Genomic DNA, 15,746 nt, shown 5'->3' with positions numbered 1-15,746 from the left:
ATTTCAATAGCCAGTGAGAGTGCAAAAGTCCTGTGGCAGGAAAGTCTGAAGAGGCTGGAGAAATTAAACTCAAAACTGACCCACTGGGATCCTTTAGATCCTACACTGTGAAAAACAAATATGGGAGTGGAATCAAAAGTGAGGTGAACAATGATGACAGAAATCAAAAGGTCCCAGTCAACATGAAGGAGAGAATCCAAGACAGGAAACCCCAGGAATATCAAGGCACCATAGTTTTTTGAACAGTATAAGAAAATTAGAAAAGGTAGCCCTGTGAAGTTGGGAAAACCATCCTGAATTTTGCTTCCTTCCAAGATTTGCGTAAATTAACTCCATATAAAAACAAGCAACAGCAAAGTAGCAAGGCAAACAGTATATAAAATTATTATAAGAAGTGAAAGAATAAGGAGCACTATCATTGTAGGCAACAAAAACATGGTAGAAAAACATGTTCTTGAAACATCAAACTTTTAACCTACTATTTCAAAATGAACTAAAAGACATTAAGAAAATGATAAAAGACCCAAAAGAACAGCATGAATTGTAATTAGAAAAAGCAATAAAGAAGGTGTCAGGTATCAAGAAGAAAACAGTAATGAAAGGAAAAGTCAAACATGTCAGCAATAAAAACCAAACTAAAAGAAAAACAAGAGCAAATTAATAGGAAACATCTTAAGAAAAATATGGCTTTCCTGGTGGCTCAGATGGTAAGTAATCTGCCTTCAATGTGGGAGACCTGGTTTCAGTCCTTGGGTTGGAAAGATCCCTTGGAGAAGGGAATGGCAACCCACTCCAGTATTCCTGTCTGGAGGATTCCATGGACAGAGGGGCCAGGTGGGCTACAGCTCATGGGGTTGCAGAGAGTCAGACACGACTGAGAGACTAACACTTTCACTAAAGAAAAACAGGAAAATTAAAAGATAAAAAATTTAGAATCATAAATGAAAAATATATAATAGGAGTTCCTGAATAAGAAAATAAAATTATGCAACAAGTTAAATACTAAAAAGCTATAATTTAAAGAGCATTTCCCAATATAAAAAAGAGTGAAATTACATACTGAAAGATCACAAATTGTTATCAGTATGTAAAAACTAAAGGAATAAACTTCCCATGAGCCTTTTCTAAGGAATCTACTTGAAAAGAAGCTTGAGCAACCATAATGACTAAGGAAATCTCAACATAAGGATTGTGGTTTAGATTAAATACATTGTTATATATAAACTGAGATTAAATGAGGGCACAAAGGGAGGTACTATTACATGTAACAGCTACATATGATGACACCAAAGACTCAGTACACTATTTTAAAAAGTGGGGTATGAGTGATCAGCGGAGCAAATACAATTTTTAATGCTTTGATAATCAAATTAGTGGTGCTGATACTTTTGTTTTTCTAAAATTGTTGTTCAAATGAATATGGGATAGTCTAACTCTGTTATCTCCTTTGTCTTGAGAACTAGAAGCCCTGAAGTAGAAGAAGATACATCTGTAACAGAGAAGAGGCTAAGCAAAAACTATGAAATTGTGAATTCAATTTGGAAACATCACATGAATTCCTATTTTTTTTCTGTATATGTAAATATTTACTAGATCTTAACACTAAAAAGCTTAGAAATAGTGATCAACTCTGTAGAAAGAGTATCAAGATTATAGTCTTGAAATATTTTACATTTCTCACTAGAAGAAACCAAGGCTTAGAGAAATGACTGATTCTGCATCTGGGCCAGTAAATGTATAAGATGAAAATGGGACATCCAGACCTATCAGATAAAGAGGAAGTTATCACAGACAACTTGGGTTCTGTCAAAAGGACTCAGGAGACAACTTGAAGTAGCTTCCACTGGCCAGGTATAGAATAACTGGAGTTTCAGTAATGATGATAATTGTTTGTGTAAACATGTGTAAATCTGTAAGTTTATAAAGACATTAAAATATCTTAAAAGTGGTTATCTCTAGGAGATAAGAAACTATTATATTAAATTGCTAAATAAAAATTGATACATTGACAAAACTGATGAATAAAGGAAAAGAATTATGGACTTATTCTGCCTTTTTTAAAATTAACTTTATCACTGTGTAAACAAATACCAAATACAGGGAAGCATCTCCTGTGAAAGTATTCTAATAATAAAAAATAAAGAACAAAATTTGAGTATCAGGATTTTGCAGACATCATTGAACGGATATAGGTATTACAAGCTTCAATATCTGCTATGTCACAAAATGAGAGAAAAGCTGACATAATGTGTTAAGTATACTCTTGTCAATACTCCCTATGTTCTTCCAAAAGGAATCAAATCTTATTTTAAACTTGAATTAATCTAGAACCTGGATTCAGCTGACAGTTTTTGAAAATACAGAGGATAAAGGAGCATATGAACTGCAGTATGAGTGTATAATCAGCAATTCCAGGCTGTGCAAAACTCCACAGGTCAAATGTCCTGGGTCTTTCACAAGTAAACAGTATGGAATGAAAGGAATGGATGGAAAGCCTATAGATTATTTTTAAAAAAGAAAGGCTTGAGAGTGTTTTTAAAAAAGGATAAAACCAGAGTACAGAATTTAAGAAAGCACATTTGGGTAAATAAAACTATAAAATGCAAGGAAACAATTACTATAAAGGATGATATTTACTCACAGGCAAGAGACTGGTTAGGTTTGCATAGGGCAAAGGGAGGAAGGAGCTTCTGGAATGGCTAACAATGCTGTATTTCTTGATCTTGATAGTGTTTATGAAGTGTTCACTTTATAATTTAGTGAGCCACGTATTTGCTTTGCTTGGTTTTCTGTATCTGTGGGTGTTATATGTGCTGTACTGTGTTTAATTGCTCAGTTGTGTCTGATTCTTTCTGACCCCAAGAACGGTAGCCTACTAGGTAACCCTACTCCATGGGGATTCCCCAGGCAAGAATAGTGGAGTGGGTTGCCATGCCTTCTCCAGGGGATCTTCCTGACCAAGGGACTGAACCCAGGTCTCCCGTGTTGCAGACAGTCTTTACCATCTGAGCCAGCAGGGAAGCCTGGGTTTTATATAATGCTTTTTAAAAATAGCAGTCATTGAATAAATATTTTTGAGTCCTTATTGTATATTTGGGTTTACTTGGTATTGACAAGATAAACATTAACACATTTCCTACAGCCAGGGAAAATTACACTAGACTGTGTTAGAATGGGGCAAGCACAGGAGATGCTGTGATCCATATACAGGGGTAAAAGCAGGTCACTTCAAAGACATAAAGTCTCAGTTGAGGTCTGAGGAATGATCTGGGGGTGAGGCATGGGAAAACTCCTCCAAGGAGCAGCAACAACATTTGGAATCAGCTAGATGTGAAAGAAAAAAATGACTTTGAGGAACTGAAATTCAGTCTTCATGAAAAGCAACAGGCAACAGGAGGAAGGGGTGTTGGGAGATGAGAAGGGACAAGATATTGAATTGCTTTTTAATTCATATTTATATGTTAATTTTGGGAATAGAGGAAGCCATTATATGTTTAAAACTGGGAAGTGATCCCAGATTTGCATTTTTAGCAAGATCATTTTTCTTACTCAGTGGAGCATGGCATTGGGAGAGGTTGGTGGTGGTGAGAGTTATTTCTCTTATCTATGTGATCTTCATGCTTGGACTAAAGGGCCCCTTCTGAATTTTATTAAGAAAGCAAAACATCAAAAGGAAAAAGGTAACAGCCATTCCGAGCAACATAGAAAATGACCACATTTCCATTTGTTGTTTTAACTGATGGAAACAGGATTTGGAAAAACCGACATCTTTGTAGAGACATGATGTTAGAAGTATACTGCAAGCTCTTTGAATAGTTGTGCCCCAGGCCACAAAACAGTTTTACCTCAGTTTACTGTTGCAATGGTGGCAGCGGAAACAGGATTTATGAAAACTCTGCCTGTCTGCTACTAGGCACTCCATTGGATAAACTGTCTTTCGACAAAGTATACATATTTCCTTGTCTTGGAGTTGCAGTTTCTAAAAATAAAAATGTATAAGAGCTTATGTAATACTGTTTTCAGTCACATTGTAAAAGCAAAACAAACAGCAACAGCATATTAACTGGCCATGCAGTTAGTATAGAAAGCTCTGACACTACTGGTCTCGATGTTCCTCCTCTGGATGTAGGGCATCCACCATTAGGCTTAAGGTTCTGGTACAATCAGCCTTATTCTGGTTTATCTACTATTTATACATGGTACAAGTTAATTTTTATTATTTTAGGAAATATACATGAGTAAAATGTGTTCACTAACTTTAACACACTGAAAAGGATATATAGGAAAATCGGCCATGAGGAGACCTCCTGAGACCACTTGTCATTCTAAATGACTGAACTTTCTATGTATATAAACGTTTATACCTAACTTGGTCTAAAGTTTTAGTCTTTAAAGTATTCGATAGAGATTTTTCTAAAATATATCCATATATTTTTTCAGCTGATATTTTATTTGTTTAGGTATTTTCTTGATGACTTAGTGTTGGCTCTGTGACACCAATTCGTAACAATCAGACAAGACTTCTAAATACACTGAACTATTCAGGGCTATTTGTCCTCAGTCTAAATAGCTTAAGATTTCAGGGCTTTGGGGATTCTTATCTCTGCCTCTTATGATTTCCCTACCTCTACCAAAGTTACATGTGAATGCCAGTTCCTATGAGTAATAGTAGTTATATTATCAAGTGTTTGCATAGTTATCTTACCAGTGTTTGCACAGTGGTTCAAAACTGACACTACTTTTGCCAGAGTATTGTTTTGAGTCTCACAACTATTCTGTAAGAATAAGCTAGTGTAGTAGTTTTATATATGAGCATATATGTGCACTGCTCTTTATATAAATAAATATTATATACACACACTTTAATGTTTTGATGTTCAATTTGGGCTACTAAGAAATCTCCTTTATTTATTTTGTTCCTAATAGGAGACACACTCCTATATTTAACGCCAATTTCCTTGTATTTTTTATGTCTTCAGTTAACAGAAACTCAGCATTTGAAATTAGACAGCTTTGCTTAATTATGCCAGAAGCCAGTACATTAAGAAATCATATTGACCTGATAAAATAGACACATATGTTGCAAATATGATAAGGGCAGAATTATTAGTTTCAGCACTTTTTATTTTTAGGCTTGCTATTTCTTTCAATCTATCTAAAATAATGGGCTACATTAATTATGTCAAATCTTCTTATTGTGAAGCCTCATTAATTGTAAAAAGGAGGAAAATATAAAGAAATGAGCTGTTCTCTGATGTTAAAAAATCTGTACTAAGTTCAAGTGTTTTAAATCTCTTCTTCCAAATATAATTATATTTTAAAATTATTGTCCATGTTTATCTGTGAATGAGACCAATTGAGCTATAATTTGGGGTTTAAGAAAGGCAAAAGAAAATCAGTTATAGGGGAAAAAATAGCAGTGGCATTAGAGAGCCAATTCCATCCAACTCAACAACAATAATTAAATATACTTTTGTCAGAGATCTCAATCAATGAAAATCTTTAAAGCACATATGCAGAGTGTAAATTGTTTCTTGGATTATTACCAGGTTGTATTGAATGCAAACTCAAACACCACTTAAGTCTGGCAGTTAAAATTCTATCAATAATAGGTCAAGAAATATTATCTCATATTGTCTTTAACATGTGTATAAAATAATATTTTAATAAGAAATACACATAATGTACTGCTGCTGCTGATAAGTCGCTTCAGTCTGTCCGACTCTGTGCGACCCCAGAGATGGCAGCCCACCAGGCTCCCCACTCTGGGATTCTCCAGGCTAGAACACGGGAGTGGATTGCCATTTCCTTCTCCAATGCATGAAAGTGAAAAGTGAAAGTGAAGGCGCTCAGTCGTGTCCAACCCTCAGCGACCCCATGGACTGCAGCCTACCAGGCTCTTCCATCGATGGGATTTTCCAGGCAAGAGTACTGGAGTGGGGTGCCATTGCTTTCTCCGCATAATGTACGAATGGTATACAATAATTAATAAATATATAATTCCATATAATAATGAATGCTATCACAATAGCAATTATTATTATACCTGCTGCTTTATCTAAAGCCTTATTTACCTTGACACACATAGGTCTCAATAACCTATATAGTAGTGTTTGTTACTCTCACACAGGGCTGGTGAATCATATTAAATGCTTTTGTAAAGAGAAAGTAGTAAAAGCAAGCATAGTAAAGGGAAGGATAGCAACAACCAGGGAAAGGTGTTAGTTTTACGTTATGTTGTTTAGTTCTTTCCATGTACTCTTTTAATTGCAACTCGTCTTAGTTCTGTGCCTTTAAAGGGTTAATCTTACTTCACTCTTTGCAAGGTCATTTACCACGTATAAATGCAGATTCCTCTTGGAAGGTGGTTTCCATCTCAGTTGCAGAAGCATCTGAGGTTGTACATCCCAAGTTTTTAATAACTCTTTCACTCTCCTGCCAAGTCTGTTGAAAATTCCTCCTGAGTTCTTTAGGTGAATCAGAAACATCTAAAATGTGGCCAGCGATGACATCCTCATAGGTGGGTGGGGCGTGCTTGAAGTCAAAGCGAGATCTGCCAGCTTCTGAACCATGTGACGAAGAGACCGTCGTCTTCGACCCTACAACCTGACTCTCAAATGCATCCAGACCTGAGAAATGTTCACTGAGAGACCTTGTTTCAGAGCGTATGCTGGGCAGCTTAACAGGCATCATTTTTTGTCGCTCTCTAGGACGACTGTGAGAAAAACCCGTAAAGCTAGTGCTTTCTGAAGATGTCAATCCAAATTCCTCCTTAAATGAACGGCTTTCTTGCTTTATATTACGATTTGCTTCTCCATTTACATAAACTCTTCTATTTGACGGTGTGTCAAAACGTAGGCCATCCTCAAATCCCCTGAACCATCTGTTTATTTCATTTTCATGGTCACTCACGAAATTTTCAGCCATTTCAACAGTCCTGTTGGCTGCTTCGTATCTCTGCGCGTGCTCTGACAGGCGAGGGCCTTCGACTTTGCGGATGATTTCCACGGCGTCAAAACTCTCAGTATCTGGCACTATGTCTTTAGCGGAATTTACTCCATCTTTGTGAATGTAAGTCGACCTTTTCTCTACTTTCCTTACTTCCTCTTGAGCTTCCATGGATTCTTTGAAAGAACCACTATCAGCATGATTGACAGTTATAGGTATTGTGATTGTAGGTGGAGAGTCCCTACCACGAGCCTCTATCTTAATTTGACGGCGCAGTGTTGCAGGAGACGTGATAATCTCAGACCTCTTCTCCACAATGGGAACCGGGGTTATCGACGAACATGGGTTGATCCCTCTGGATAACTTTGCAGTGGTGTCTTTGAGTTTCACAAGTTGTTCAGAACGACTCTTGGGTGGCGAAGGGGAGGTACTTGCTCTGAGGATTCTAGTTGGTTGTGACGGTCTTGGTGATGGTTCAGCAAAACTGTCCTTTTTAGGGGACTGGGAAAGCTCATCCTTAGGAGAGGTTTGTGTTCGCCGGGCGGTAGACTCGATCGTTATGAAAGTTGGTGATGGTGGGCGTGTTTTTAAAGATGGAGGAGGAACCTTGGCATCCTCTAGTTTAATTTCCTGATGGGTTTTCACTTGATGATGAGCAGTAGTTTCTTGATGAGTTGCTACTTGGTGGTGCTCTGCTTTTTCCACAATTGTATTTTCTTTCTGCTGGGTATTTTTATTATAACTGACATTAGCATTAGACACTTTAGATAATGTTTCATTAAGACTGGTAGCTTTATTTCTCTGCTTTCCTGCTTTAGATGATATCATGGCCGTTTGAATTGTATTTTCACAGGACACAAGCATATCCTCTGCCTGAGTCTTAATCTGTGTTATTTCTTCTTTGATTTTTTCTATGTTATTCTCCATAGCAATGCGAACTCCATATTCTCTTTTTTCTTCACTTAATAGCCATACTGGAATAATATTTAACAGCATCTGAAATGTCTTAAGGCCGTTTTTATCTGGCTCTGCTTCAAACTCTTTTACCCTAGACAGAATCTGTTGTAGTTCTTCACGTTGTCTCAAGAATTCCAATACATTTATAGCACGTTTTCCATCATCCTGCTGGGATTCTTTCGCAGAGGAAAATAAAGATTTGTCCTGTGTAATCTCTTGCTTTGACTCTTTAGTATTAGAAAAGACTTGTTTCTGTTGTATGCCCTTGATGCCAAGAAATTTTTCTTCCTGAAGATTATTATTTGGCTGGGGCAATTTTTTATGTTCAACTTGACTTTCAAAAGACTGTATATGTGTTTGCTGAAAATTCTGAGTCTGAGAATCAAGATGTGCCTCAGCAACCTTTTGTTCGACTACCTTCTGAGCTGATTTATTCAAATGTTCTTGTTTTGCTTCAACTATTAGACTTTCTTTCTTTGGACCAATCATCGGTGGTCCCTGAATTGTTTCTTCACTTCCTAGAGGTTTCCCACTCTCAGATTCTCTAAATTCTCTTTGCTTCTCATGAACTATTTTGAGCTTACTTTCATGGCTTTTCCCTGGGATTTCTGTAGGTAACTGTATTGTTGCTCTCTTTTCCTTCGCAGGTAATTGATAATATTTTTCAGTCACTGATTGCTTATTGCTACTACCTTCAGTCCTTGCTTCTGTTCTCTCGGTTTCCTGGTACTGTTGTTTGGTAATGGTTTGAATATCAACTTCAGATCGCTTTTTATGACTTTCATAGCTGTGGTTTGTTTCATTTAACTTATGATCTAGAATTGGAACCTTGATGGTTTTAACTTTGAAACTGGGGGAAACTGGTTTGCTTTTGGGCAAGTGCAATTGCTCCAGATGCTTCTGTTGTGTTTGCTGGATCCTACATTCTTGCTGACTGTGTTTAATTTCACAAGCTGATTTAGATTGGATCATATCCTTTGAGCTTTGCAAAACTTCCTTTTTCATGGTATCTTCGCCTTCCAAGGTTGCTGGAACATGTTGGAGCCTCTTGGCAGAGAATGTCACTGCCGGTGTTGTGGAAAGCTGGTTATCTGTACAGACCCCTAGTTCTTCAGAAAGACTTTGAGAGACTGGGTTTGTTTGGACCACAGTGACCTCTGAATCCATTCCAGTTAGGGGGACCTCCTCCTTTGTATTTTGTAACAGCACTTCCTTTTTCAGCTCTGATATGTTTTGATTTTGGCTCTCTGTTCTAACTATGTTGTAGCCCGAACTCCCCTGTCTCTGGTTTTCAAGCTCTTCTCTTTGTTGTCTGTATTTTTCTTCAGCAATCATTAAAGGTGTTTTAAATTTTCTCATATAAGGTTTTGGACTTTGCTGCCCTGAACCTGCTGGAAATGAATGAGATTTTATGAGAGGTGCTACAGGTATTTTCTTGGCTGGTGAACTTTCTGGAACTGCCTGTGAGAAAGCCCTTGTAGAGTCCATAGATAGTTGTTTTCTTTTATCAAGACTTTTGCTAGATATGTTCTGCTTTGTCTCTATGTGTTCACTGCTAGTTGCCGTTATTACTCTTTTCTGATCCATTGAGGGAGTCATTTTACATTCTGTATCTGGCAGAGAATTTTCCAAATCAACTTTTGGGGAACTGTTATTCTTTATATCTTCTATCTGCTTGGGAAACTTGGGTTTGGGGAGTGTGGGAGGTGGCAAACGTCCTCCAGATTTTCCTGTTATGATTTTAGCCTGAGAGCCTGAGGCTTCTTCTTGGGAGTATTGTATGAATGTTCCATTATGCTTTTCTTGAACGGAAGAGGAAAGGAGATGTGCTGGTTTTAGAGCTGGAGCTGGAGGAGGAGGGGGCGGTGGTGGAAACATGGATAGACATTCTCTCTCAAATTTCTCATCTTCTGGTGGTGGAGGAAGAGGGAGGCCAGGAAAACTTTCAAATTCAGCCTGTATCTTCTCAGTGGACAGTGAAGGAGGAAACACATTTTTTTCAGGCAACATCATTAAAGGAGGTGGAGGAGGAAGAGGAAATTCAATTTCAGATGATGCATTGGAAGGTAGAGGAGGGGGTGGAGATGGAGGTGGAAGAGGGAACTCATTTTCCTTTGCATTATTTTCAGGGTTAAATTTGATTGGATTAAAGGACATTTCCATTGCCATTTTTAAATCTTTGGTGGTATTTGTCTTCATTAGAAAGTCCTGGCTCTTCAGATGAATATCAGTCTGCTTTCTGTCAGTTGCCTTAAGTTGATTGTGGCTTTTTTGGGAGACTTTTGCTTCTGTTACATTTGACATGTCTTGATTCACAGGCAAAGTCTGCCACCTTGGTTGAGGGGTCACATTCTTTTTCATTATATCTTTATTAGAATATTGCTTTTCTTGCTTTAACAGAGTCTGCTTCTGAAAGTCCTCTGAAACCTCACGTGTTTCTCCAACCATCTTGTAGACTGGAGCCTGGGTTAAACCAGGCCTAGAGCTTTGTGTATCTGTTGATGTTTTAGTGTTTTGGGGATTTTTAGGACACTTGACAGGGAAAGCCTCAATCTGCTGGTGGTCATTCCACAGTTGGCAAGTTTCAGTCTGTTTCTTTCCAATTGTTTTATCAATAGATTGCAAAAAGACAGCCTCCTTCTTCTGTGCTCTCGCTGTCTCTGCTTCCTTGGTTTTTCGATGTTCCCTAACTGACAGGGTTGAAGTCAACTGTCTGCTTACATGTTCATCCCTAAGATGTTGCTCTGTCGTGTTATCAGTCCAGATACCCACTTGGTGTGAATTAGATAGTTTTCTAAGGTTTTTCTCAAGAGCATCATTGTTTTGTTCTCGATCTATGATGATCTTTATAGGGCCTTTGGGGGCTTTTGGAAGATTAACCTCAGTTCTTTCTTCCATTAAATCTCCATGACAAGATTTGTTGATAGTTTGATTGAGAATGTCTCCTCCCTCCTGCCACCTGGCTGCTGGCTCAAAGGGTCCTGGTCTTGGCTGAAGAATGCTTTCCTTGTCCCTCTGGACAGCCACCTGATGAATCCCTCTTTTCTGCTCTTCTTTGGATCCTGCCAGCACAGTGTGCCCATCGTCTTTGACTGCACTTTTATTTACCTCTTTGAAAGCTCTTTGTGTTTCTTTTAGATTCCTTAATGATGCCTCAAGGTCATCTAGGATAAGCTCCTTTTTCAGTATTTCTGTCCTTGTATGTGCAGTCTTTTCAAGGCATTCAATAGCTTTCTCAATATCCCCAGGGATGACATCAGGCTGTCTAGAGTCTTTCCATTTTTGACTTGATTCCTTAAGTGACTTGAGGGAGGTCAGCCTGTCACCTTTTAAAATTTCTTCTGTTTTAGCCACTGTTTTCTGACTTACGGCCTGGCTGAGGGAGTTTAGGGTTGACTTCACATCACCTTTAATAATTTCTTCTTTGGGTAACTTACAAGATGTATTCTGAGGCTCTGTCAGAAAAACCTTAACTGTGTTATGCACATCTCCTGGGATGATGTCAGTTTCATTAACAGTACGTTCAACCTGAGATTGCCTTTTCTTTAATAACAGTTTTGTGCCTTCTACATCACCACCAATTATTTCTTCCTCTTTTTCTTGTTTCCTACCTGTTAGTATTTCATTTGAGCCTGTCTGGAGTTGTCTGAGATAATCCAAAGCTCCAGTTTCTATGCATGTTGTAAAAAACTGAACATTTCCTCTCTCAGAGGCATCAATTTTAGCCCTTTCAGATATTTTATTGTTCGATATGGAAGATAGCAAATTATGAATCGTACGTTTTACATCACCCCCTACTATTTCTTCACGCTTAATTGTGTCAGCAGCATTTTCATGGAGAAGACAATAGATGGTCATGTTAATATCGCCTCTCTCATCTTCCTGAATCAAAATACCTTTCTTTACAGATCTTTCCTCAGAGAACAGGTTTTTTATTGCTTGTTGGACATCACCACTCACTATCTCTTCTTTTTCAGCATGAAATTCTGTTGATCTGTTTAATAACTGAGTTTTGGTCAGATTAACATTTCCCTTCTCTTCTTCACTGACCAAGATCTCTCTTTTCTTACAGTCTCTTTTGGAAAGAAGGTTCACCATTATATTTCTGAGGTCAACCTTGATAATCTCCTCTTTCTGTATCTCAGGTGATGCTTGATTCATTAGCTTGTATTTTGCCATTCGAACATCTCCAACCTCATCAGCTTCAATGATGATTCCAGGAGCCTCGATAACTTTTTGAGAGTACAGTTCTCCTAAGGTTTCTTTAATGCTCTTGCCAATAATTTCCACCTTTTCTACCCTATTTTCAGTAAATCTGTGAAGGGGTGTGGTTTCAAAGAGCCATGTAGTTGTCTTGACGTCAGCAGAAGGGATTTCTTCCTTGGTGATTTTTGTGATGCTTTCATCTGCTTCCTTAATAGAATCCAAAGTTTGATTTTCAAAGAGCCATACTGCCTGCTTCACATCACCTTTCTGCACATCTTCCTGGGTGACTGTTTTGATATTTTCATATTCTGACCCTTCTCCTCTCAGTTCATCTAGAGTATGGGTCTCAAATAGCCACGTGGATGTTTTAACATTGCCCTTCTGTATTTCATTGACACTTACTGTTCTTACATAAGTATTCTTATCCACATTTTCAGACTCAAAGAATTGTTTACTTGCCCTTACATCCCCACCTTGAATACAGTTCACAGTGGGCACAATATCACATGATTCTTTTGCAATCTGATCCAGTGGCTGGGTTTCAAATTTGTATCTAACAGAACTAACATCTCCCTTCTGAATGTCTTCTTGTGTGACAGATTTAATCACATACACAGTCTGAGATTCATTAATTGAGTCTAATGGCTTTGTTTCAAAAAGCCACCTTGTCCCCCGTACATCTCCGTGAATTACCTCTTCTTTTTTAACTGTAGTCACTTCATGATAAAACCCTTCTCGATCTCGAATTGCATAGAGTGGCTGGGTTTCAAAGAGCATTCTATAGCTTTTTACGTCGCCCTTTATTACTTCTTCAGTAATTGTTTTCTTGGTGCTAATATAGTCCGATTCTTCTTTAATCTCATCTAAAGAAAAAGTCTCAAAAATAAAGCACCCCTTTCTTACATTTCCACCTTGTATGTCTGTCACTGTCTTAACTAATTCATCACCTTCTTGACTTTCTTTTATCATATCAATTGGTTGGTTTTCAAAGAGCCACCTACAATGTAAAACATTGCCTTTCTGAATATCTTCCGTCTTTAGGGTTTTGATCTTTCTCAAAACCTCCTCTGAACCAGCACTTATAGAATCTAAGGACTGACTTTCAAATTTATGCCGCATGCTGGAGACATCCCCAGCTTGGATATCCATTTCTATGGCTTTGATCTCCTTTCCTTCTTCTCCTTGTATGCTGTCCAGATTTTCTGTCTCAAAAAGGAAGCATGTTGTACGAACATCCCCACCATGGATTTCCTCTTGTTTCACAGTTTGCAATTTGACTGTTGCTTCAGAGTCATTTTTTATCGTATCAAGTGGCTGAGTTTCAAAGAGCCAGGTACAGGCTTTCACATCTCCCTTATGGATTTCTTTACTGCCAGTCATTAGTGAAACTTTTTCATAAAGAGATTCCATTGGCTGGGTTTCAAAAAGCCATCTACAGGTTTTGACATCCCCTTTAACAATATCAGTGACTTGTTCAGTTTTACTTTCTACATCTTCCATATTGCTGAATTGTTTAATTGAATCAAGTGGTTGGGTTTCAAATAGCCACTTAGCAGATTTTACATTCCCAGTCTGTATTTCTTGAGCAGATATTCCTCTAATTATCTGATATTTATGAATGCTTTCATCAAACTGATCAATGGGCCTTGTTTCAAAAAGCCACCTACAGCTTCTTACATCACCTCTTAGGATTTCTTCTTGCTGGACTGTCTTTACTTGATGGTATTTTCCAAGGTGATCTTGAATGGCATATAATGGTGTTGTTTCAAAGAGTGATTTATTTAGCTCTACAGCACCTCTTGCGACTCCTTCCACCTCTATTTTATGTGATGCATCAAATTTAATCAAGTTGTTTGACTCAAAGATATGTGTATAATTCCTTACATCTCCTCTGTCAACTTCTTCAAGTTTCACTGTTCGTATGTACTCTTTTTTATCTTCTCTAATCTCTTCCAGAGGTTGGGTTTCGAAAATCCATTTTTGGCGCCTGACATCCCCCTTTTCTTCTTCAGAAGCAGTAATTTTTTGAAGTTTTCCTACATCAGGGCTATCTTTTAAAGCCTCTATTGGAAGTGTTTCAAATAGTTGCTTAGTAGTTTGTACATCACCCCCTATTATCTCTTCAGACTTTAGATGGTCTGCATCAGGAACTTCTTTCAGTATATCTAATGGCTGTGTTTCAAACATCCAACACTTTTTAGAGACATCTGTACCTATTACTGTTTCCTTTTCAACGATGACTTCTTCTATCTCTTCTTTGATTTTCTCCAAAGGTTGAGTTTCAAACAACCACTTGGCCCTACTCACCCCACCTTTGACATTTTCTTCCATGGATATTCCTCTGATGACTTTAATTTCTGTTATATCTTTGTTAATTGTATCTAGGGGCTGTGTTTCAAACATCCAACGTGCTGTTCTCACATCCCCTTTTTCAACATCTTCTCTGTGAACAGTTTTAATTTCTAGCATTTGACCTGAGCCATCTCTAATAACATATAATGGTTGCGTTTCAAAACATTTTATGCTTCTCTTAACGTTCCCCTTAATTTCTTTGAGCTCAGATCTGAGTTGCAGTAGGTGCATCTCATCTACTGAGTGAAGTTGTCCAAGTTGATCCAGATGTTGAGTTTCAAACATGTATCTCACAGTCTTGACATCCCCCCCGGTTATGTCCTTTATGGCAGTTGCTATTGATTCTTCTTGACTTTGATGCAATTTATTCATCGAGTCTAATGGCTTTGTTTCAAACATCCACCGAGCTGTGTGGACATCTCCTCTGGCTAGCTCAGGAATTTTCTCAGCATGTTCCTCAGTGCCAGAAGAATGATCCCCCAGAGTATCGATGGGTTGGGTTTCAAACATCCATGTGGTATATTTCACGTCACCACCAGCGATGATTTCTTGATCAGCAATGCCCTTGGAGATGTTGTCTTCATCTGGAGAGCCATTGTTGATGGAATCTAATGGCTGATTCTCGAAGATCCATCTCATGGACTGCACTTCCCCCTTCAGAATTTCATCCCACTCCAAGTGTTCTCTTTCCGAGTTCAGACCTTTTTGAGAACTGTCGTTCGTATTTTCAAAAACATACCGGGCTTGTTGCACATCTGCTGAAACTGAGCTCCCCGCATTCATTTGACGAGAAACAATCTCAGAAACCTCACTGATATAATCTTTTTCTAAGTTTTTCCTTAACTCAGGATGGATGTGTTTATATAAACGGTTTAATTCATACAAGTTTCTTTGTTTGGAGTATAATTCTTTGGGGACTGGTGGTATTCTAGGAGGGTTGGGGAGTTCAGGGGACTGGGAAAATGCTGTCACGTCTACTGGAGGTTGAAGCATGTCGGGTGGGGGAGGAGGAAATTCTTCTGTCTTTTCCGAAGGAGTGGCATTAATTTGTGCCAGAGTTGAGGAAGCGGCACTGTGCTCACTGTATCTGGTGGCTGATGCTTCCTTCCTCTGGCTGGTTGAAGTGTAAGAAGTAGGAGAGGTACCCACAATTGATGATGGCTTTAAAGTCTCTTCAGATTCACTTTCAATCTTTAAGGGAGAGAAAACCAAATCTTATAAAGATGAGTATAGTGGTGGAGACTTTCTGGGCACTGCCTTTCACCTGCCCATACTACGATATC

At 38.3% G+C, this 15,746-nt stretch overlaps 1 protein-coding gene across 2 annotated transcripts in view; it reads right to left on the bottom strand.

Annotated features, from left to right (window-relative positions):
* Nucleotides 1-15,746, bottom strand: part of XIRP2 (xin actin binding repeat containing 2) — a 75,042-nt gene that overhangs the window by 2,758 nt on the left and 56,538 nt on the right. The window contains exons 7-8 of one of the 2 annotated variants that reach the window (XM_040229265.1): nt 6,336-15,654; nt 3,846-3,979 (exon numbers count right to left, since the gene is read on the bottom strand). In XM_040229265.1, coding sequence (XP_040085199.1) covers nt 3,885-3,979; nt 6,336-15,654 — 9,414 coding nt within the window. In that variant the 3' untranslated portion in view covers nt 3,846-3,884. The remainder of the gene's footprint in view (nt 1-3,845; nt 3,980-6,335; nt 15,655-15,746) is intronic. The other variant, XM_040229266.1, reaches the window with a different exon arrangement.

The sequence above is a fragment of the Oryx dammah genome, unplaced genomic scaffold (assembly GCF_014754425.2).
Source record: "Oryx dammah isolate SB20612 unplaced genomic scaffold, SCBI_Odam_1.1 HiC_scaffold_27, whole genome shotgun sequence".
In the NCBI taxonomy this organism is placed as follows: Eukaryota; Metazoa; Chordata; class Mammalia; order Artiodactyla; family Bovidae; genus Oryx; species Oryx dammah.
Note: the sequence above shows the minus strand (reverse complement) of the source record. Positions and strands in the feature narration are given on the sequence as shown.